Source organism: Vulpes vulpes, chromosome 10 (assembly GCF_048418805.1).
Source record: "Vulpes vulpes isolate BD-2025 chromosome 10, VulVul3, whole genome shotgun sequence".
Taxonomy (NCBI): domain Eukaryota; kingdom Metazoa; phylum Chordata; class Mammalia; order Carnivora; family Canidae; genus Vulpes; species Vulpes vulpes.
This window is the reverse complement of record NC_132789.1, coordinates 75,672,951-75,695,894: the sequence shown is the minus strand read 5'-3', so window position 1 is coordinate 75,695,894 and position 22,944 is coordinate 75,672,951. Positions and strand designations below refer to the sequence as shown.

General features: G+C 38.0%; 1 protein-coding gene and 1 non-coding gene across 15 annotated transcripts in view; one reads left to right on the top strand and one right to left on the bottom strand.

Moving 5' to 3' along the window:
• The window catches only part of APAF1 (apoptotic peptidase activating factor 1), an 84,860-nt gene that overhangs the window by 60,006 nt on the left and 1,910 nt on the right, over positions 1–22,944 (bottom strand). For 7 of the 14 annotated variants that reach the window (XR_011994941.1, XM_072724656.1, XM_072724666.1 and 4 more), the window contains 8 exons: positions 19,940–20,079; positions 18,943–19,112; positions 18,570–18,762; positions 17,718–17,915; positions 5,780–5,963; positions 3,141–3,253; positions 2,901–3,032; positions 176–414 (listed from right to left, as the gene is read on the bottom strand). Coding sequence is in view for 13 of the 14 variants with exons in the window: in XM_072724656.1 (XP_072580757.1) it covers positions 176–414; positions 2,901–3,032; positions 3,141–3,253; positions 5,780–5,963; positions 17,718–17,915; positions 18,570–18,762; positions 18,943–19,080 (1,197 nt within the window). In the remaining variant the exon portion in view is untranslated. Of the gene's footprint in view, positions 1–175; positions 415–2,900; positions 3,033–3,140; positions 3,254–5,533; positions 5,631–5,779; positions 5,964–17,717; positions 17,916–18,569; positions 18,763–18,942; positions 19,113–19,939; positions 20,080–22,944 lie in introns of all 14 variants that reach the window. The other 7 variants (XM_072724657.1, XM_072724660.1, XM_072724665.1 and 4 more) reach the window with 3 other exon arrangements.
• LOC112930737 (small nucleolar RNA SNORA70) lies at positions 836–969 on the top strand. The gene has a single exon (XR_003237197.1). It is a non-coding gene; the product is annotated as a small nucleolar RNA SNORA70 (small nucleolar RNA).

Here is a 22,944-nt window from a genome sequence, read left to right as displayed (position 1 = left end):
GGGGGGATACTAACCAAACCCTTGATGGAAACTAAGATGAGACTTTTACACTCTCTACACCTCAGTGACGTGGATCTTAATCTTCCAATATCCTCTGTAATAACATCCTTGGTACTATATCAAAAGTTACATGCAATAAATATCCAATGACAAGGATTGTTGGTCCTTCTATTACCTTTGTAGGCACCTTAACATCCTTCTGAAGGATGGAAAGATCTGTGTAGTAATCTTTGATGTCCTCTCTGAGCATTTCAACACTTATAGACATGGCTTCATCCAGAGCCTCATAATCATAAAATGAAGATTTCCTTATTCTCTTAAATTGCTTATTCTGAAGTTGCCTGAGGTAGTAATCCCAACGGTTAGGAAAATCACGTAGAAGTGCACCAATTAAAGACACTACAAGAGGAGAACCTAAAAACCAAACAAAGCAACAAAGCCACTATGTTAATACTGTCTCATTTCAAAATTACCACTAAGAGTCACATTAGTCTTAAAAAACAATTTATGTTGCATGTTACCTAAAGCCTTAAAATATGTGTAACTTTTGAATTCACTTTAGATATTTATTCTAAGGAAGCCATTAGAAATAAGAAAGAGGGATGCCTGGGTGGCTCAGTGGCTGAGCATCTGCCTTCAACTCAGGGCGTGATCCCAGGGTCTGGGATCGAGTCCCGCATTGGGCTCCCTGCGGGGAGCCTGCTTCTCCGCCTCTTTCTCTCATTCTGTGTCTCTCATGAACAAATAAATAAGCCAATAAATAAATAAATAAATAAATAAATAAATAAATAAATAATATTCATCGGAGCATTATTTAAAATAGTGAAAAATCCTTCTGCAGCCAATTAAGCCAACTGTGCCCTTTCTCCATGGGCACCCAGCTTGCCATCACTACAAATAGTAGCCTGCTTGCTAGTGTATGCAGCCTGCTGATTGTATGGGTAGCCCTAAGGGACCTTGGAGACAGTCCTTTCCAGTGGACTCTGAGGTCTGACCTCATGCCATCTCTAATGTAGGCCACAGGCAGGTATGGGGGGGGTGCCTTTGGAAAGCCCTAGGACACAGGAGCCAGGTTCCACATTGGCCAAGTCATCATGTCCATCCATACCAAGCTGCAGAACTGGGAGCATGTGATTGAGGCCCTACTCAGGGCCGAGTTCAAGTTCCCTGGTCGCCAGAAAATCCACATTTCCAAGAAGTGGGGCTTTACTAAGTTTAATGCAGACAAATTTGAAGACATGGTGGCTAAAAAGTGGCTCATCCCATGTGGCTGTGGGGTCAAATACATACATCCCTCATCATAGCCCTTTAGACATATGGGGAGAGCTCTGTACTTATGAGAACCTCTGCACTGCTCCCTCCCTATTCCTGCCCACCAATAAATCCTACTTTGTCCAAAAAAAAAAAAAAAAAAAAGCAAAAAATGTTAAATAACAGAAAAATAACTGAATAAATTGAGGTTACCACAAAATTATGCCAATGATAATTTTTTTCAAAAGATACTTAAAGATGTGAGATAATGTTTAAGATCTGTTATATGAATAGGGCAAGATTCAAATTATTTAACCACTGTAATTACAATATTTTTTTCAAAATTTTATATGTCATAAATGAAATACTCTCATGATGCTAATAATTATCAGATTATGGGTAATTTTTTATCATTTCACACACTTTTTAAATGTTTCAGAATGGTCAAGCATCACCTATATGATGAATACAAATGAAGTGATTTTTTTCTAAGATATTTTTTAAAAGTCCATTAACTCCATTGGGGCACCTGGGTGGCTCAGTTGGTTAAGCATCTGACTCTTGGTTTCAGCTCAGGCCACGATCTCAGGGTTGTGAGATCAAGCCCTGTGTTGGGGTCCCCACTGAGTGGAGAGTCAGCTTCCCCTTTCCTTCTGTCCCTTCCCCCTTGTGAGCATGTGCATGTACTCTCAAATAAATAAATTTTTTTTTAAAGTCAATTAACTCAAAACCAAGTATCTATTGGATGGCAAAGAAGAAAAAACAAGGTCTACTGAAGTATTATTAACAACAGTGGAAGAAATGTTAAGAGCTGATAGATGGAACTACATAAAATTTTAAATTTTTATATGTCAAATAAATTCTACAAATGAAATTAAAAAGCAGACAAAAAACTAGGGGAAAGTATTTGCAAAAATATGGCCAAGTGCTAACAGCTTCAATAGTCAGAATGCCTAAAAATCAATTAAACACTTCTATCACAATGAAAAATTGAGTCAAGGATAATTTCTTAAAATGCAGAGAAACCAGTAAAAAATTTAACTTCAAAAAAAAAATTTAACTTCACTAATAAAAAATGCAAATTAAGAAGACAACACCAGGGATGCCTGGGTAGCTCACTGGCTGAGCATCTGCCTTTGGCTCAGGTTGTTATCCCGGGGTCCTGGGATCAAGTCCCACATTGGGCTCCCTGCATGGAGCCTGCTTCTCCCACTGCCTATGTCTCTGCCTCTCTGTGTCTCTCATGAATAAATAAATAAAATCTTTAAAAAAAAAAAAAAAAAAGAAGACAACCCAGTTTTTACCTATCAAATTAGAATACTATCTTTATAAAATCCCAACCAAAAAAATGTAAAACTCTGATTCTCACTGTATTTTTTATTCTTTGGCAGAAAACATGTCTTCATCTAACCCCACTTGCTAACATACTGTGGGTGTTCATTAAGTATTATTTTAATGAATAAATGAATACCAAATTATTATTATCTATTTAAAGTGTCAGAGAAGAACCTAAAATATAAAATACTAAAATATTCTACTAAAGTTTCTGGATGTTCATGTGCTAAATTATCACATTCATAAGCTTAATTTACGAAAGAGTAAAATTAGTATCTCTATAATTCTCTCACATACAAAATAAATAACCATACCTTTACATTCTTTTATAATACTATGAGCTTGCTCTGGCAAATCTGCTTTCTTCATATTAACAAAGAGGGACAGAATTTCAAGTCCTTTTTCTTTTCCTAAGTCACTCTCCACAGCGACTATATATTTAGGACCTGCAACAAAATCACAAGATATAGTAATTTACTTTAAATATATTTAAATATAATCAAATTAAGATATAAAGAAAAAAAATTAAGATATAAAAGCAAGTTAATCCTTACCCATTACTGAATCTGTAACGCTCTTGTCTCTGGTTGTAAGAAGAATCTGACACTGATTGTCAAAAGCTTTTAATATCCAGGAATCCCAAATATCATCCAAGATCAACAGAGACCTAATTTTTAAAAATAGTAATACTAACTTATTAAATCACTAATGACATTTATTATTTTCAACCTCTTTTGGGATGCCTGGGTGGCTCAGTGGTTGAGCATCTGCCTTTGGCTCAGGGCATTATCCAGCAGTCCCAGGATCAAGTCCCATATCAGGCAACCTGCATGGAGCCTGCTTCTCCCTCTGCCTATGTCTCTGCCTCTCTCTGTGTCTCTCATGAATAAATAAATGAAATCTTTAAATAAAAATAAAATTTACAGAATAAAGATGTCTATTTCATGGCTCTTCCTCTTTTCTTTGCTATATTCCTTTCACAATATACTAAATCAAATAAGGAAAACAAATTAGAGATTTTCCTCCCTTCCTATCCCAAAACAACGAAAGCATTTTAAAAGGTAGGAAACCTACAAAAAGAGAATTATGTGTACCATATAGGTGTTAAAAACTGGTTACCGAGGGCCTTAAAAGAAGTATCCAAGCAATGAGATTTTTCTAATTCACTCTTTAAGCACCAAAAACAAATGAGAACTGGGGTCAGGTTAGCATTAGAATCAATCATTTAACAATGATGATATCTGACCATTTTTTACCTACAAAACCAGCAATTTCGTATTTTCCAACCTAATATAATGCACTAGCAAGAATATTACCTTTCATTTGGTACACTAGTGGGGTTTTTTTTCCATCCATAAATCGGTTTGTTTATTCCTAATGATAAAGAACCTCTGTGCCAATTCTTGATTGGTTTCTCCAAAAACTTTTTTGAACTCAACAGAACAGATGGAAAATAAATACAACTAAAAGCTGATAGTATAATTACACACTAGCATTTTTATACTAATGGTACACACTTCTGTACACTACAAAAAAAGATTCTGGTACACATACAGCCTGGAAAATTGCAAAAGTATACACCAAAATGCTGCTGAGAGAGAAATTTAAAAAATGACTTTATAAGCATGGTCTGATATATCTGATAGCATTTATAATATTTTCCTAAATAGAAATCACTTTTGCTTTCACAAAGAAAGGAAACAGGACTAGAGAAAGGATACTGCACAAGAAAAGAGGTTAATATTTAGTAGTCTCGAGGGACCTGGTCTCAGGGCTCAGTCTGTTAAGCTCCCGATTTCTTGATTTCAGCCCAGATCATGATCTCAGGGTTGTGAGATCGAGCCCTGAGCCGGGCTCTGTGCTGGGTGTGGAGCCTGCTTGAGATGCTTTCTCTCCCTCTCCTTCCTTCTGCTCCTTCCCCACCCTCTCTCTTAAAAAAAAAAAAAAAAAAAAAAAGTCATACTTTCAATCCCATTTCCTCCAGAAAAATAGGTATTAGTGACTACCAAGGGGAAGGAACAATAACAAGAATCTGGATGGGAAACAAGCCAAAGAGAAAGGAGCTTGTTCTCTACAGTATGCATCCATACAATCACCTAAGAGGCTTTTCCCAAATTACTACTCTCACCCAATATTCTAATATTAATCCCCTTACCAATTTAAGAATTACTGCCATACTCAGCCACTGCTACATACGAAAGTGTACTGCATCATCAGCTGTACCACGGCATTAAAAATAATTCAGAGCCATTACCTAATTCTCACCCAATTTACTGTTGAACTCCCAAGGAAGGCTTTATTCATCTTTGTACTTGTAGCACTTGACCAAGAACCTGGCACAACACTCAATGTTGGTTAAATGAACCAATGAAAGAATGGGTGTTAGACCATGGAGATCAAAGTGTTGGCTGAATCCCAGGTGATTAACTACTGATGGTTATATTGTTAACCCAAGCAACTAAACTACTGTCTTCCTGCTGGCTAATGAAAACTGGGGAATAGTTGATAATAGTGCCTGGCACATAATTATAATGGTATTTATTGAACAAATTAACAAACAAAACAAACTCTTGAACAAAGCAACTCTTGAACAAAACAAACTCTTGAAGTTCACAGAAGTAGAAGAGTTACATATATGTATGTATATATAATTTTCCAACCTAATATAATGCACTAACAAGAATATTACCTTTCATTTGGTACACTAGTAGGGTTTTTTTTTTTCCATCCATAAATCAGTTTGTTTATTCTTAATGATAAAGAACCTCTGTGCCAATTTTTGATTGGTTTTATGTATCCCAAAACTAAGACAACACAAGAGAACGGTCTCATTAAATAAATAATTATTTTACATTTATTCCATCTCTTGTTCAGTGTTATCCATTAGAAATAACAAATTCAAGGTAAGAAGCTTGCATTTTCTAGCAAAGACCACTCATCAACTCACCTTAAGAAGTACTTCCTGAGCATCTCAGTGGTACTTAAGAGACAATATGGTAGGGAAGATGCAAAGAAAAGTAGCAATTTCAGGCAAATGGCAGCCACTTTTTAATGTAAGACAAAGAAGAGCAGAAAAGGAATGCTTCATTTTTAGATCTCTATTGAACAGCAAGAAAAGACATGATGTTCTCAAAATGTCAGAAGTTAAATTTCATTGGGACTTCACACACCAACTAAATTTGACTATTTGTACCTTGGGTGTTTGCGCAGCATAAGAAGGCGAAGACGGTCTTTAGCTTCTTCAATATTGAGTGGAGGCCTCTGAGAGAAATTCTCATCCTGATCCAACCGTGTGCAAAGATTCTGCAATTTCATCAGAAGCCCAGCTTTGTCTTGTTTCCCAACTGAAACCCAGTGTACACCCCCTGGGAAACAGCCTAGTGAAGAAAAAATAATAAACTTAAGACCTTTGAACAAGAGTCCTCCTTTGAAAGATTTTAATGATAAGTAGCAGATTTGCTCCAATTTTCAATTTTATCCTATCTTCAATTTTTCTTGTTTCAGGGTACAAATTTGCTTGTAGAGTACTGTTGAGCTTTATAACCTGAATCTAAGAAAAGTTGAAGATGTAAAGAAACTGAAGTTTATTTATTTTTTTTTTAAGAAACTGAAGTTTAAAGTAAACCTGTTTATCAGTAAAATCTTACCAAACAAAAATTTACAGTCTTAGTCCTATGTCATCAGCGATCACTGTACAGCACAGTTTCTCAACCTTAGCACTCCTGAGATTTGGGACCAGATAATTCTTTATTGTAGAGAACTTTCCTATGCATTGCAGGATGTTTAACAGTCTCCCCTGGCCTCTACCCACCAGCAGCTAGTAGCATTCCCCTTCCCTGGTTGTGACAACCAAAGATATCTCCAAACATTGTCAAAATCACCTCTGACTGAGAACCACTGATACCAGGAATACATAACTCATTTGTTACGGTTCTCGTATAGAAACTAAAAAGTAAGGGGCAGCCCGGGTGGCTCAGCGGTTCAGCACTGCCTTCAGCCCAGGGTGTGATCCTCGAGACCCAGGATCAAGTCCCACGTTGGGCTCCCTACATGGAGCCTGCTTCTCCCTCTGCCTGTGTCTCTGCCTCTCTCTCTCTCTGTGACTCTCATGAATAAATAAATAAAATCTTACAAAAAAAAAAAAAAAAAAAAAAAAGAGGGGATCCCTGGGTGGCTAAGCAGTTTAATGCTGCCTTCCGCCCAGGGCATGATCCTGGAGTGCCAGGATCGAGTCCCACATCAGGCTCTCTGCATGGAGCCTGCTTCTCCCTCTACCTGTGTCTCTGCCTCTCTATGTCTCTCATGAATGAATAAATAAAATCTTAAAAAAAAAAAAAAAAAAGAAAGAAAGAAAAGAAAAAAAGAAACTTAAAAGTAAGAATTTAGGTTCAAGTCTGGCTTTACTGCTTACTAGCTATGCAATCTTTAGCAAATCACTTAACCTCACTTTCTTTAATGAATAAGACTGTTTACCTTACCTATTTCAGAGTTACTGTGAGAAGTTAGTGATATAACATATGTGAACTTGCTATGTAACAATAAGGAATTAAAACAGGATTGTTAGTCACATGGATCTGAGAGCATCTTGCAAATATTAAGCTTTGAACTAACAGGCACCATATAAGAATGTTCATTACTATTATTACTGTTACTATCAACTATTATCATCATCATTGTTAATTAAGTCACTGTATATCATAAAATACATATTTTTACTTACACAGCTTCAAGATGCAACTTAATCAGTTCCCCACATAGATACAAAAAAATGTAAGAGGGGTCCGTATGTGTAAAATATGGTAAGCAGAAGCATTAGAACATACCAGTCATTAATCGTAAGAATTTATATTATGTGATCATAAATAATATAAGAAAAAGCAAAAGACAGATAAAAGATAAATAAGTTATATCAGAAGGCAATTTATTTACTTATTAATTTTATTCACAAATAAAATTAACTATAAAAATCATTATTTTAGAAGCTTAATCATCCAAAAGATTTATATATATGCAAAGACCTATTTATGACATATTTATTGAATACTATTCGAAGAGTTCTACATATTAACCTATATTAAATACACATACTTAAACTATCAAGCAGACACTATGTTTTTTTTTTTTTTTAAGTAGGCTGCACACCCAGCAGGGAGTCCAACCTGGGGTTCAAACTTACAACCTTAGATCAAAACCTGAGCTGAAATCAAGAGTCAGACACTTGACCGAATGAGCTACCAAGACATCCCACAGACACTATTATTACCCCCATTATACAGAGGAGGAAACTGAGGTATATAAAGGTTGAGTAATTTGTCCAAGGTTACACAGATAATAAAGCATAGCTGGGATTCAAACCTCCAGCACCAAAGCTCAACTCCTAAACTACTGTGCCTCAAGGATATTCACTGCAGCGTTGTTTGCAGCAGGAAAAAGAAACAACCTGCAATGTCCATGTTAATCCACTTCTTCTCAAGCCTGAGGCAAGCCCAACTGAGGCAAGAGAAAACCTTATATATAAATGAGGCTGTCTGACATTTTAGTTATTACTGAAATTCGACTGTTGGAATGCAAACTGGTACAGTCACTGTGGGAAACAGTATGGAAAGTCCTCAAAAAGTTAAAAACTACCCTATGATCCATCAACGGCTCTACTTATCCAAATACAGAAACAGTAATTCAGAGGTGCCTGGGTGGTTCAGCCAGTTAAGCATCTGCCTTTGGAAAGTACCTAGGTGGCTCAGTGGTTAGAGCGTCTGCCTTTGGCTCAGGTAGTGATCCTGGGGTCCTATGATCAAGTCCCATGTCAGGCTCCCTGCAGGAAGCCTGCTTCTTTCTCTGCCTATGTCACTACCTGTCTCTCTCTGTGTCTCTCATGAATAAATAATTTTTTTTTTAATTAAAAAGCAGCTGCCTTTGGCTCAGGTCATAATCCTGGGGTCCCAGGATTGAGCCTGCTTCTCTCTCTCTGCATCACCACCCCCCCCAACCCCACTCATGTTCTCTCTTGCTATCTCTCTCTCAATAAATAAAATCTTTAGGGATGCCTGGGTAGCTCAGCAGTTGAGCATCTGCTTTTGGCTTAGGGTGTGATCCCAGTTCTGGGATTGAGTCCCACATCGGGCTCCTTGCAGAGAGCCTGCTTCTCCCTCTGCCTGTGTCTCTGCCTCTCTCTGTGTATTCTCATGAATAAATAAATAAATAAAATCTTTAAAAAAATAAAACAAAAAAATCTTAAAAAAAACAGTAATTCAAAGATATACATGCACCCCTATATTTATGGCAGCATTGTTTAGAATAGCCAAGATATGGAAGTAGCTGAAGTGTCCATCAATTAATGAATGGATAAAGAAGATGTGGTATATATACACAATGGAATATTATTCTTTCATAAAAAAATAAAATCTTATCATTTGCAATGACATGGATAGAGCTAGAAAATACAATGCTAAGTGAAATAAATCAAAGACAAATACTACAGGATTTCACCCATATGAGGAATTTAAGAAACAAATAAGCAAAAGGAAAAAAAGAAACAAACCAAGAAACTGACTCTTAACTACAGAAAACAAACTGATAGGGTGCCTGTCTCCCTGGCCCTTCCCCTACTCACATGCATTTTCCCTCTCTCTTTCCCCTAATAAATAAATAAATCTTTCCAAAAAACTAGATTGTTTTTAAAACTCAAAATGACCTGGGGACTCTGAACCTGTAAAGAAACAGCACCAGGGAAGTTTTAAACAGGCAATAGGGGAAAAAAGTTTTTTATGATTACACCCTACAAACTTCAATGCAATGGTTATACACCCACTAAGCTAAATCTAACTTGTAAATTTGCCAAGGTTTAGGATTATGAATTTAAATCGGAACTCAGTTGGGTGATTTTCTCCAGTAAGGAGGAAGCAAGTAATAGTCTGGGTGAAGAAATGAGGAATAAGCAAGTAACTGTTCAGATGAAGCAATAGGGAGTAAGCAATTAGATTCCGTCTCCTAGCATAGAGAAGGAAGCAGCATTTACCCAAGTAAGAAACTAAAGGACCAAGAGCATGTGCAAAGAAGCAACTGAATAATGAGTGATAAAAACCTGAGTGTAAGAGGGGGCTGATGGGATAAACAGTGCAGGTATTAGGGAATGAAGGAGTAAGTCTTGATAGGTCAGAAAACTGTAGTAGTGAACTTGAATAGAGTAAGTGGAGGTAGGCAAAAAGTAGAACATTGAGATTTCAAAAGTGGTAGCACTTCTGGTATTGGCAAGGACAAGGGCCAACCGGTGATAAGGAAGTACCTGGATAAAGGGAAGTAATGAAAATGGTCATTGCAGATAAAGACATCAAGCAACTGAGAGGCTAAGGTTTTGGATGACTCATTCACATAAATATGGTTATCTTACTAAGAGTGTCAACAGAAGAGCTTAAATTTATAACTAAGAATTCCAATAATTAATGAATAAGAGCAATATCATAACTAGGAAAGATCAGAGAAATGAACCTCAAAAGACAAAGACTTTAGTTGGAAAAGGGATTACTAATATTCTGGACGAGGCAATAGAAAGGCAAAGACAACATCCACCTATTTCCTGGTGCTGAGGTACGTAGGATATAAAGGAAAAAAATATCCATACCACGGAAGAAGGCTACAGAGAATGTGGCATCTTTTGGAAATCACCCAATATCAGATAAGGCAAGGACATAAACATTCCAAGAACAAGTTGATAAAATAGAGTTTCCTGACCACAGAGGAGGAAATCTAGAGAGTAAGACAGAAAAAACTGGGAATGAGAGAAGGAGACTTGAGATCAGGGATCCCTGGGTGGCGCAGCGGTTTGGCGCCTGCCTTTCGCCCAGGGCGCGATCCTGGAGACCCGGGATCGAATCCCACGTCAGGCTCCCGGTGCATGGAGCCTGCTTCTCCCTCTGCCTGTGTCTCTGCCTCTCTCTCTCTCTCACTGTGTGCCTATCATAAATAAAATAAAAAAATAAAATAAAATAAAATAAAAAAAAAAAAGAGACTTGAGATCAGAAATGACAAATGACAGTGTACTAAGTAGTAACGGCCTGAGAATCTAAAAGGTAACAAATGACCAGGAGATGGAATTCTGCAGTAACTACCGTAAAGATAGTGCTGTGGAGCACAGTTTGATCATCAGGGAAAGCTTCTGGAAGTTCCCTTAGACTTCCTTCAGTGTAAGTAATATTTACGAAACAGTAAATCTCTGAGGTTTCCCTTAGTGTTAAGCCTGTGTTCTGTGCATGCACAGGTTTATAAATGCACAGGAAACAGGAAAAAAGCTTGGAAAAATTCACTCAACTGTTCACCACAATGACCTCTGTTGAAGAATTTAGAATTTAGGAGAAAGGGAAGGGCAGGTGAAAAGAATTTTTACTTCTTTTTAAATGAAAAAACTGTATTTGTTATATTTTAAGATTTTAAGTAATCTCTATACCCGACATGGGGCTCGAACTTATAACCCCAAGATCATGAGTCACATGCTCTATGGACTGAGCCAGCCAGACACCCCTATTTTTGTGATATTTAAAACAAATTGTAAAGTACCTGTTGCTGCTCCTAAGGTTTTGTGGTGATTTTTTTTTTAATGTGTGCATCCTACTTAAAATTTCTTAAAAATCAGGGCACCTGGATGGCTCAGTTAAGTGTCTGATTCTTGATCCCAACTCAGGTCTTGATCTCAAGAGTCATGAGTTCAAGTCCCACAAGGGTGTAGAGTTTATTTTTTAAAAACGAAAGAAAGTAAAAGAAACATACACAATAAAAATAAAACGCTGCTAGCTTTACAAAGAAAGGTGAAGAGACCAAATGACCAACTGATCTGCAAATATCCTACTGACACAATATGATAGTTAAATGCTAAGTATTAATTCCACATTTCAGAAAAAATGTAAACATCTTGACTACGGGCACAAGAGGGAGCAATTTAGCCTTGAATGAGGCTTATACTTGTAATTCAGAGAAACTTATTTACAGAAAAATTGCCTTTAATCAGAGAAAATTAACCTCATCCTACTTTCATGTGTAACTCATCCTGACAGCAATTAAACATTTAATAGAATCAAAGAAATCTTGGGAAAGACAGAAAAAACAGACAGCCTTTGGAGAAAGCTTCCATACTTTAGAAACTCAGCATAAAAATAACAGTGTCAACAGTTTAAAACATGAACTCTTCACAATTCCTTTATACCCCCCAAAATAAATAAAGGGTTGAACACCCAAAAGGAAACTGGGTTACTAAAAATGTATGGGCATAAATACTTAAGAACTTAATTTTTTTTTAATTTTACCAAATACCATACTAAGAACAAAACTTCTGCAGAAATCACAGTTTTAATGAAGTTTATAAACTTTAGTTATTTACACTTTCAAAAGAAAAACAAGGTTTTGTACTACAATTAAATGGCAAAAATTCAGTGTTCCTATAAAGTAGAAGTGTGCTCCAGAGATTAAAATTTATCTTTAGAAATTGATTTTAAATTTTAAAAAATTATATTTAGGGAAGTACCTACTCTTTAGTGGATATACTAAAACAGAATCCAAAAACATTAATGAATTAAATATGAATGCTAAGATTATAACAGGACTACTTAAGCAAAATTCAAGAAGCACAAATTAGAAGACACAAAAATTCATTGATTTAACTATATCAGAATTAAAAATTTCTGTTCAGACATCCAGGACAAAGTTAATAGAAACAAATAAAAAGATGTTTATATAGTCTAAAACCAACAAGGCCTAATATCTAAAATATAGAAGAAACTCCTAAAGAGCAATGAGTAAAAGATGAAAATCTCAATGGAAAAACAAATGACACAAAGAAATTTTAAAATGGAAACCTGGGTGATCCCTGGGTGGCTCAGTGGTTTAGCGCCTGCCTTTGGCCCAGGACGTGATCCTGGAGTCCCGGGATCAAGTCCCACGTCGGGTTCCCTGCATGGAGCCTGCTTCTTCCTCTGCCTATGTCTCTGCCTCTCTCTCTCTGTGTCCCTCATGAATAAATAAATAAAATCTAAAAAATATATAAATAAATAAAAATAAAAAGGAAACCTGTGATGCCTGGGTGGCTCAGCAGTTGAGCACCTGGCTTCAGCCCAGAGCATGATCCTGGAGCCCCAGGATCGAGTCCCACATCAGCCTCCCTGCATGGCGCCTGCTTGTGTCTCTGCCTCTCTTTTTCTCTCTGTCTCTCATGAATAAATAAATAAATATATCTTTAAATAAAAACAAAAAAAGGTTGAAAATAGAGCTACCTTCAACCCAGCAATTGCACTCCTGGGTATTTACCCCAAAGATACAAATGTAATGGTCCCAAGGAGCACATGCACACCAATGTTTATAGCAGCAATGTCCACAATAGCTGAACTATGGAAAGAGCCCAGATGTCCTCTAACAGATGAACAGAACTAGAGGATATTATGCTAAGTGAAATAAGTCAATCAGAGAAAGACAATTATCATATGATCTTACTCATGTGGAATTTAAGAAACAAAACAGATCATAGAGGAAGAGAGGGAAAAATAAAACAAAATGCAATCAGAGATGGAGACAAACCATAAGAGACTCTTACTCATAGGAAATAAACGGAAGGTCACTGGAGGGGGGAGAGAAGGGGACAGGGTAACTGGGGTGATGGACATGAAGGAGGGCATGTGATGTAATGAGCACTGGGTGTTACATAAGAATCACTGATATCTACCTCTGAAACCAATTATATATTATATGTTAATTAATTGAATTTAAATACAATTTTAAAATTTTTTTCTCACTGCTATAAAAGTTCAACCCAGGGTCAGCCTGGGTGGCTCAGCGGTTTAGCGCTGCCTTCGGCCCAGGGTGTGATCTTGGAGACCTGGAATCGAGTCCCATGTTGGGCTCCCTGCTTGGAGCCTGCTTCTCCCTCTGCCTGTGTCTCTGCCTCTCTTTCTCTCTGTATCTCTCATGAATAAATAAATAAAATCTTAAAAAAAAAAAAGTGCAACCCAGCTTTGCTGGGGCAGCAGAGTTGGAGACAATCTATGTATCTATTAGCTAGGGAAATGAATAATGATAAAATGTGCTGGATGTATCCCATGTAAGGCAGCCATCAGGTGTAACAAGATGTGCAGCCAGCAAGGATAAATCTTAAAAACAGTATCAAGAGAGTTAAGAAACAATAAAATAATTAATACTATAACATTTATGCAAATTTACAATATCTGCCCAAATGTTTTACAAGAAAACATAAATATATTGGAAGGAACACCCATGGGGAGGTGTGATATTGTGATATTATTTGGTCTTCATCACTATTCCTGGCACACTGCTATAAAACCCTTGTAATTTCCCAAATAAGAGCCATAGGAGTACTTTTTACAATATTTAATTTTGTTTCCAGTTCCTGAAATATTTCTGGAGCTATAAAAGTTAAATTATTATTATAAAAAGCTTCTTTTAACCACACTTGAGTTTATGTTAATCAAGTTATTTTTGGAAAGCCTTGATATAAGCTAAGGATGGGGACTGTTGCCATACAGACAGTTGGAACTTTCAGCCCCATGCCCCAGAGCTCTCAGACCTTTAGGGAGGGAAGTGAGGCTAAAGACTGAATTCAATCACCAAGGGTCAATGATTCAATCAGTTTTTGTAATGAAGCCTCTCAAAACCAGGGTACAGAGAGCTTCCGGGATGAAGATGTGGAGACAGTGGTACATTAGAGAGGGCATGGAAGCTCTGCACCCCTTCCCATATACTTTGCGTTATGCACCTCTTCCATTTGGCTGTTACTGAGTTATATCCTTTTATAATAAATCAGTAATGTAGTAAGTAAAATGTTTTCCTGAGAAAGCCACTCTAGCAAATAAATCAAATCCAAGGAGAGCAAACCTCCAATCTATAGCCATTTGGTCAGATGCATAGGTAACAACCTGGACTTGTAATTGGTTATCTGAAGGGTGGGAGGGGGAGCAGGAGAGCAGTCTTTCAAGACTGCACCCTTACACTGTGGGCTCCATCACTATCTCCATATACACAGTGTCAGAATTGAACTAAATTGTAGGATACCCAGCTAGTCTTGAAGAAAGAATTACAGGATGTATGGAAAACCTACACATCTATTGTCAAGAATGAAGCAGTGCTGTAGTTGGGGACAGGAGACACAATGGAAAAGTGTGTTTTTCCTTAGGGGGGAAAGGAAAATGAGAATAAGAAATTCTTAAAAGGAAACATACACAGGAGGAAGTTAAGGCTTATGCAAACCCAATATGATACTAGCTGTTAACTAAGGAATGATTAACCTAATCCTTTGTATGTGAGATCTCACAAAAGAACATGAGAGATATTAAGCTCACTAGGTACTAGACAACTGCTAGTATCTCAAAACAAAGCGGTTAAAAATCTATTGTGAGTGACTCCTGGGTGGCTCAGTGGTTGGGCGTCTGCCTTCTGCTCAGGGCATGATCCTGGGGTCCTGGGATCGAGTTCCACATCAGGCTTCTCCCTCGCCTATGTCTCTGCCTCTCTCTGTGTCTCTCATAAACAAATAAATAAAATCTTAAAAAAAAAAATCTGAGACCATAATTTATACTATGATTCCTGGATAATTATTAAGTTGTTGATCAATTTAAACTCTAAAATTGAAAACTCACCCCAATAATCTTCAGTGGTTTAAACCGAGGACATATTTTCAATCTTTAAATTACTGTTATAAATATATTTTTTAAAGGAAATTCATCATAATATTCGAAGAAAAATCCATTTCTTCACACTAAAAGAACTTAAACCAATTTTTATCCTGAAACACCTTGGTGATCAACTTTGCAGTAGAATATGAGTGAGTGAATTTATAAGTATTAAAATAAATCATTAGCCCTAAGACTTGCATGGAACTGAATTCCAAAAAACCTCTCTAATTACAAAGAGAAAAAACCATGGAATCAGGCATACTTCTGACAAAAGTATGATTAACACCACTGACAAGAGCTGTGAAGTACAAACTAAAGCCCAAGTGAGTAAAACAGACGTGCCCTAGCCTCCATATTTCTAAATCTCTTACAGGCTTATTATTTATTACATCATTTTGTCATATCATAAAATCTCTTAACTGCTGATTATGTACTGTAATCAAAAAAGTTATTAACAACTAGAATTCAGGAACTAGCTTTAAATTCCCCTTGAAGTCACTAATGAATAGAGGCAACTGAAGACTGATAATAGTTGTGTAACTCTTCCCAGTGAATACCCTGAGAAGCCACCAGATTCACTAAGGTCAGCAGTATACCTGACAAATGTCCTAAATGCTCTTCTGCACAGTATGCCCTTCCCCATCCCAGTATCTACCCAATACCCTCCCATCTTCCCTACTCTCCCATTCCTAGTCTGCCTGGCAAACTTCTATTATTCCTCCAAACTCCAGCTAAAATGTCATGTCATTCAGGAAGCCTGTCCTGTTCATCCTCTTCCCCCAGACATAACATTTCCTTTGCTATAACTTTGTACCACATACTATTTCTACCACTCAATTTATCACATATAATTTGTTTACATGCCTATCTGCTCTATTTGACTATGAATAAATTTCTTAGATGCATAGACTGGGGCCTTCTTTTTATGCCAACCTCCATAGTAGGCTCTCAAACATTTACTGAATACATCAATATCCAAAGCAAGAAAAGACAGTCATTAGATGGCAAATCAATCTATAAAGCCTATCAGCAGGAGCGTCTACCTGGCTGGCTGTAGACCATGGGACTCTTGATCTCAGGGTTGTCAGTTGGAGCCCCATACTGGGTATAAAGATTACTTAAAAAATAAATAAAGCCTATCCTCAAAAACTCATTAGTTGCTATAGTCAACTCCCATTTTTTTCTCTTTCTTGGTGATGACATATAAGATAGACAAATTACTATAAAGATTTGTAAAGATAAGCAACTGATAGAATTACAGAAATGGAATTAATAGTTTAATACAAGATGCCAAATACATGGGAGAATCACCCAGTAGGAGAATCATTAATGGAACTGAGTTCCCAAAAACCTCCTTCTCCACAACACTCAACTAAAAGAAGAGCATTAAGTCTAATATTTCCTAAAAGGGAGGGATATAAGCTAAACAACTTTTGAAGATCCTTTTCAACTCCACAATCCCAGGGGCACCCAGCAGGCTCATTCGGTAGAGCATGCAATTCTTGATCTTAGAGTCGTGAGTTCAAACTCCACAATGGGTATAAAGCTTACTTAAAATCAACTCCATAATCCTCTCTAATTATTAAGATACAAGGGAACTAGCTTCAATCTAGTGATAACAAGTACCATCTGATAATAATATGAATTTATTAGCCTGGTTAGCCAAGCCTCATTGTGACAGGCTCAGTACAAAATGAATTCCAAATGTAATCATGCCTGTGGTAAGCCGAATAACAGCCCCTAGAAGATGTTCACATCCCAAACCACAGAACTTATGTTACCTTACATAGCAAAAAAAGACTTTGCAGATGCAATTAAATTAAAGATTTGGGGATGAGATTATCCTAGATTACCCAAAGGCCCCAGAAGAGAGAGGCAAAAACGTGAGAATCAGAGAGAGAGATGTGATGACAGAAGCAAAGTTCAGAAACAGAGAAAAAGATCTGAAGATGCTATTATGTACTGCCAGCTTGAGAATGGAAGAAGGGACCATGAGTCTAGAAATGTAGGCCACCTCTAAAAGCTAGAGAATGTAAGGAGAAGGATTTTCCCTAGAGCCTCCAAAAGAACTCAGTCCTGCTGGGATCCCTGGGTGGCTCAGCGCTTTGGCACCTGCCTTCGGCCCAGGGAGTGATCCTGGAGTCCCAGGATGGAGTCCCACGTTCGGCTCCTTGCATGGAGCCTGCTTCTCCTTCTGCCGGTGTCCCTGCCTCTCTCTCTCTCTCTCTCTCTCTCATATAAATGGGTGAATAAAATCTTTAAAAAAAAAAAAAAAGGAACTCAGCCCTGCTAACACCTTGACTTTAACCCAGTAAGAACTACTCTGATTTCCCAAATTGTACAATAATCAATTTGTGTTGTTTTATGTCGCCAAATTTTTCATAATTTGTTACAGCAGCGATAGGAAACTATTATCATGCCTAAAGACTAACCCCTTAGGCAGCAACATATGTTAATCAAACTTACCATCTAAGAAAAAATGATCTCGAACAGCTTCTGCAGCTAAAACAGACTTCCCGCAACCTGCCATTCCATATATGACAACCCATCCTGGTTCACCACTTAGTTTGAATAGGTTCTGACGAATTGCATTCACCAGCTTCTTCCTGGTAACAAAAACAACCGGCCTCTGTGGCACTCCACCCTCACACAGGACTGTCTTCACTGAAATCCAAAAGACAACCAGTATGAACAAACAGAACTTTGAAATGGCTACTCAAGTCATACCATAAAATAACAAAAGAAAGCAAGGCTGAGGCTTTACCCTCAGAACTTCCAAGAGAAGAAAATGTGGCTAGCATACTAACTTCAATGTTCTTATTTCTCGGAACATAACAAAAACAAACATAAATTTTTCAAGATGACTACTAACAATGCAAGGCTCCATCTATATCTGCCCTTATACACTCTATTCCTCCCTGATTCTCCTATCTCTTTTTCTTATATTGAAAATTAGAAAGGAGGGTGTAAAGGAAAGAATATGGGACTCCTTTCAAGAACACAGATTTCTAAAGATTCTTATTCTTTCCTATGCATGCACTCAATAAACACAGAATTAGAGAAGAGCTTAAAGGCCTCAAAGCTGCCTTTTTAATCTCTAAAAATGCCCAGTAGACAGCTCACCGGGCAAGAAAAATGTGACAGTTAACACAGGTGCAAATAAAAACTTCAATTGGAAAACAAAACTAATTTCTTCACATGCATTTTCAGTGAACTAATCATAACCAACCTCTTCAACAGACTCCATTTACATTAAGACAAAACTACAGCTACATTGCTATCGTGACACCAAATGTTGTAGAAGACATGGATACAAACCATGTGAAGTTATTCCACCAACTGAATCTTTGCCACCGTTGGAAGAAGAGATGACAGGAATGCCACTATGGAGAAGGGCAGCAAGATCTTTATACCCTTCGTGTATCAGAGCATTGTAGAATGATATGTAGGAATAATTATCTTTTTTAAGTATTGTTTTAATTAGCAGAGCTGCTCGTTGCTGTTGAGTGGGCTAAAAAAAAATAAATTAGTATACCACAAAGAATATGTTTGCAACATAAACTAGTAGAGACCAGTGCAAGTTCTGAAATAAAATTAAATTTTTTAAACTCAAATAATTATATCGAATATTTTTAAATAAAAAGTAGAAAGAAAAAAGTTTTATAGCACAGACTTCCTCAGAGGGCTTTACCTCATTTTTTACTTTTTCCTCCTCTGATATTGTTAAAACTCCGTCATTAATCATACGATCCATGATGTAGGACGTTTTGATGTCCTTTTCCAAGGCTTCTCTATATTGAAGCAAACAGTTTCGAGCTTTTGCATCCATCCTCCCTTGAATTTTTCTCTGTCAACCATGAGCTATGGGGAAAACATCAAAATATTTGTCAGGGCAATCAAGATATCAAAGGATGTGAGAGGCACCTGGATGGCTCAGTTGGTTAAGCATCTGCCTTCAACTCAGGTCATGATCCCAGGGCCCTGGGATCAAGCCCCACATCAGGCTCTCTGCTCAGTGGAGACCCTACTTCTCTCTCTTCCTCTGCTGCTCCCCTACTTGTGTACTCTCTGTCAAGTAAATAAAAATCTTAAAAAAAAAATTTATTGGGACGCCTGAGTGGCTCAGCAGTTGAGCGCCTGCCTTTGGCTCAGGGTGTGATCCCAGATTCCCAGGTTGAGTCCATCGGGTTCCTTGCATGGAGCCTGCTTATCTCTCTGCCTGTGTCTCTGCCTCTCTGTGTCTCTCATGAACAAATAAATAAAATCTTAAAAAAAAAAAAAAAGAAAAGATGTGTATGTAACCTCACTGGTAATTAAGAAATAAAGATTTTTTTGCAAAGATTTTTTAAAATGCACAAAACCCAATGCTTTCAAAGGTGTGACAAAGGTCCCTGCGAGGCTCAGTTGGTCAACTGTCTGCCTTTGGCTCAAGTCCTGATCCCAAGGTCCTGGGATCGAGTTCCACTCTGGGCTCACTGCTCTGCGGGGAGCCTGCTTCTCCCTCCCTCTCATTAATAAATAAATAAAATCTTAAAAAAAAAAAAAAAGTGTGACAAAATGAGTTTTCATATGCACTACTTGAGAAGAGCACAAAATGTATGAAACTTTTCTGGAAGGCAATATACTAAAGATATAAAAGCATTTAAAGGGATTTCTCTAACCCAGATATCCCACTTCTAGAAACTTACCTTAAGGAGACATTCACATATGTAGGCAAAAATATCCACAAAAAGAGTTAACAGGGGTACCCAGCTGGCTCAGTTAATAGAGCATGTGACTCTTGATCTCAGGGTCATGAGTTCAAACCCCACATTGGTCATGGAGTTTACTTTAACAAAACAAAACAAACAAACAAAAATTAACAGAGAATGTTTAGGTGAGAAAAAAGATGAAAACAACCTAAATGCCCACCTTTCTGAGTATGGATTAAAAATTAGAATATGTATGTAAAATGGAATATTAGACAGCCATTTAAAATAAGACACATCTCAGGGCATCTGGGTGGGCTTAGTCGGTTAAGCATCTGCCTTCAGCTCAGGTCACAATCCTGGGGCCTTGGGATAAAGCCCAACATCAGGCTTCCAGCTCAGTGGGGAGTCTGCTTCCACTTATCCCTCTCCCCCTCCCCCTGTTCATGCTCTCTCTCAAATGAATAAATTAAAATCTTAAAAAAAAAAAAAAAAAAAAAAAAGAGCAACATCTCCATGTACTGACATGGAAAGATACTCCCTACAAACTGATTTTAAAAATTAGAAATACAATCCCAGATATAGCACAAAAAATGTGTTAATATCATACAAATACATAGGCAGATGTTAGGAAGTCTATTCAACAAAATATACTTTTGGTTACTTCTAAGTAGCAAGATTTGGGTGTCTCCCCCTTTTCCTTTTTGTGCTTTTCTATACAGTCCTAATCTTTTCAATATATATTACTATTCTTACAATTTAAAAAAATTTTTAAGATTTTTATAAATAGTGATCATACTGAAAATCTTAATGTTTAGAAACTTCTTGGTGTCTTTATCTAACATAGTACTAAACAGAGCACTGTTGGTATTGAGTATTATTAGGTGAGCATTAGCTCTGGCTCCTTATCTGTAAATACATTTCTCACATGCTTACTCCATTAGTGTTTGGGTTGAGCTGCTAAGTATGATAAAGCTACAGAAAATACCCACTGGTGGTCATTCTTTGGATTAAGTGGACACAAAGGGGCACCTGGGTGGCTCAGTCAGTTGAGCATCTGACTCTTGATTTTGGCTCAAGTCATAATCTCAAGGTCATGAGATAGGGCCCCATATCAGGCTCTGTGCTGAGTGTAGAGCCTGCTTAAGATTCTCTCTCTCTCCAGGTGCCTGGATGACACAATTAAGCAACCAACTCAGGTCCTGATCTCAGGGTTGTTTGAGATCCAGCCCCAGGGCGCCAATGCCACATTCAGCAGAGTCTGCTTAAGTTTCTCTCTCCTTCTGCTCTTCTCCCAAAATGATCTGTCTCTGACAAATAAATAAATAAGTCTTTAAAAAATAAAATAAAAAGATTCTTTTTTTTTTAAGATTTCATTTATTTATTCATGAGAGACACACAGAGAGAGAGAGGCAAAAACACAGGCAGAGGGAGAAGCAGGCTCCATGCAGGGAGCCCCGACATGGGACTTGATCCTAGGTCTCCAGGATCACACCCTGGGCTGAAGGCGGCGCTAAACCGCTGAGCCACCCAGGCTGCCCAAAGAGAGATTCTTGTCCTCCCTCTGCCCTTTCTTAGCTCTATAAAAAATACATAAAAATAGGGGCACCTAGATGGCTCAGTCATTAAGGGTCTGCCTTCAGCCCAGGCCATGATCCCAGGATTCTGGGATCTAGCCCAATGATGAGCTCCCTGCTCAATGGGGAACCTGCTTCTCCTCCATCTGCCTGCCACGCCCCCTGCTTTTGCTGTCTGTCAAATAAAGAAATAAAATCTTAAAAAACAAATAAAAATAATATTCTTTACAGCATAATACTCCAAGTTTCTACCAACGTTATTTCCTTTTAATATTTTATTTATTTATTCGTGAGACAGAGACAGAGAGGGAGGCAGAGACACACACAGAGGGAGAAGCAGGCTCCCCACAAGACCTGATGCGGGACTCCATCCTACGACCCTGGGATCACCCCTGAGCCAAAGGCAGGCGCTAAACCACTGAGCCACCTAGGCACTCCTCTACCAACTTTATTTCAAATACAATGCAAATTTTTCCATAACATAAAACTCAGATCCGAGTATTTGCAGATTTTATTTTTTTTAAAGATTTTATTTATTTATTCATGAGAGACACAGAGACAGAGACAAAGAGAGAGGCAGAGACACAGGCAGAAGAAGCAGGCTAGAGGATCCCTGGGTGGTTCAGTGGTTTAGCGCCTGCCTTTGGCCCAGGGTGCGATCCTGGAGTCCCAGGATCGAGTCCCACGTCCAGCTCCCAGCATGGAGCCTGCTTCTCCCTCCTATTGTGTCTCTGCCTCCCTCTCTCTCTCTGTATGTATGTATGTATGTATGAATCAATCAATCAATCAATCAATCAATCTTTTAAAAAAGAAGAAGAAGAAGAAAAAGAAGCAGGCTCCATGCAGGCAGCCTGACTTGGGACTCGATCCCAGTTCTCCAGGATCACGCCCTGGGCTGAAGGCGGCACTAAACGGCAGAGCCACCTAGGCTGCTCTATTTGCAGATTTTTAAAACATTAACAGAACTCTACCCAATGTAGCACAGGGTGTCTAAATGTATTCAATAATTTTTTTCATTCAATAGACACTTTTTTAAAAGATTTTACTTCATTTCAGATAGGGACAGAGAGAGCACCAGCAGGAGGGAGAGGCAGAGGGAGAAGCAGACTCCCTGCTGAACAGAGGGGGGTGGGGCCCAACCCCTGCGGGGCTCCATCCAGGACCCTAGGATCAATAAACATTTGAGGGAAAAATAAAATAAAATAAAATAAACATTTGAAGGGCACCTGGGTGGTTCAGTTGGTTAAGTGTCTGCCTTGGGCTCCAGTCATGGTCCTGGGGCCCCCTGGGGTTCCAGCCCTGCATGGGGCTTCCTGCTCAGTGGGGAGTCTGCTTCTCCCTCTGCCTCTCTGCAACTGCCCCTCCTCCTCTGTCTCTGTCTCTCTCATAAATAAATAAATAAAATCTTAAAAAAAAAAAAAAGAAAGA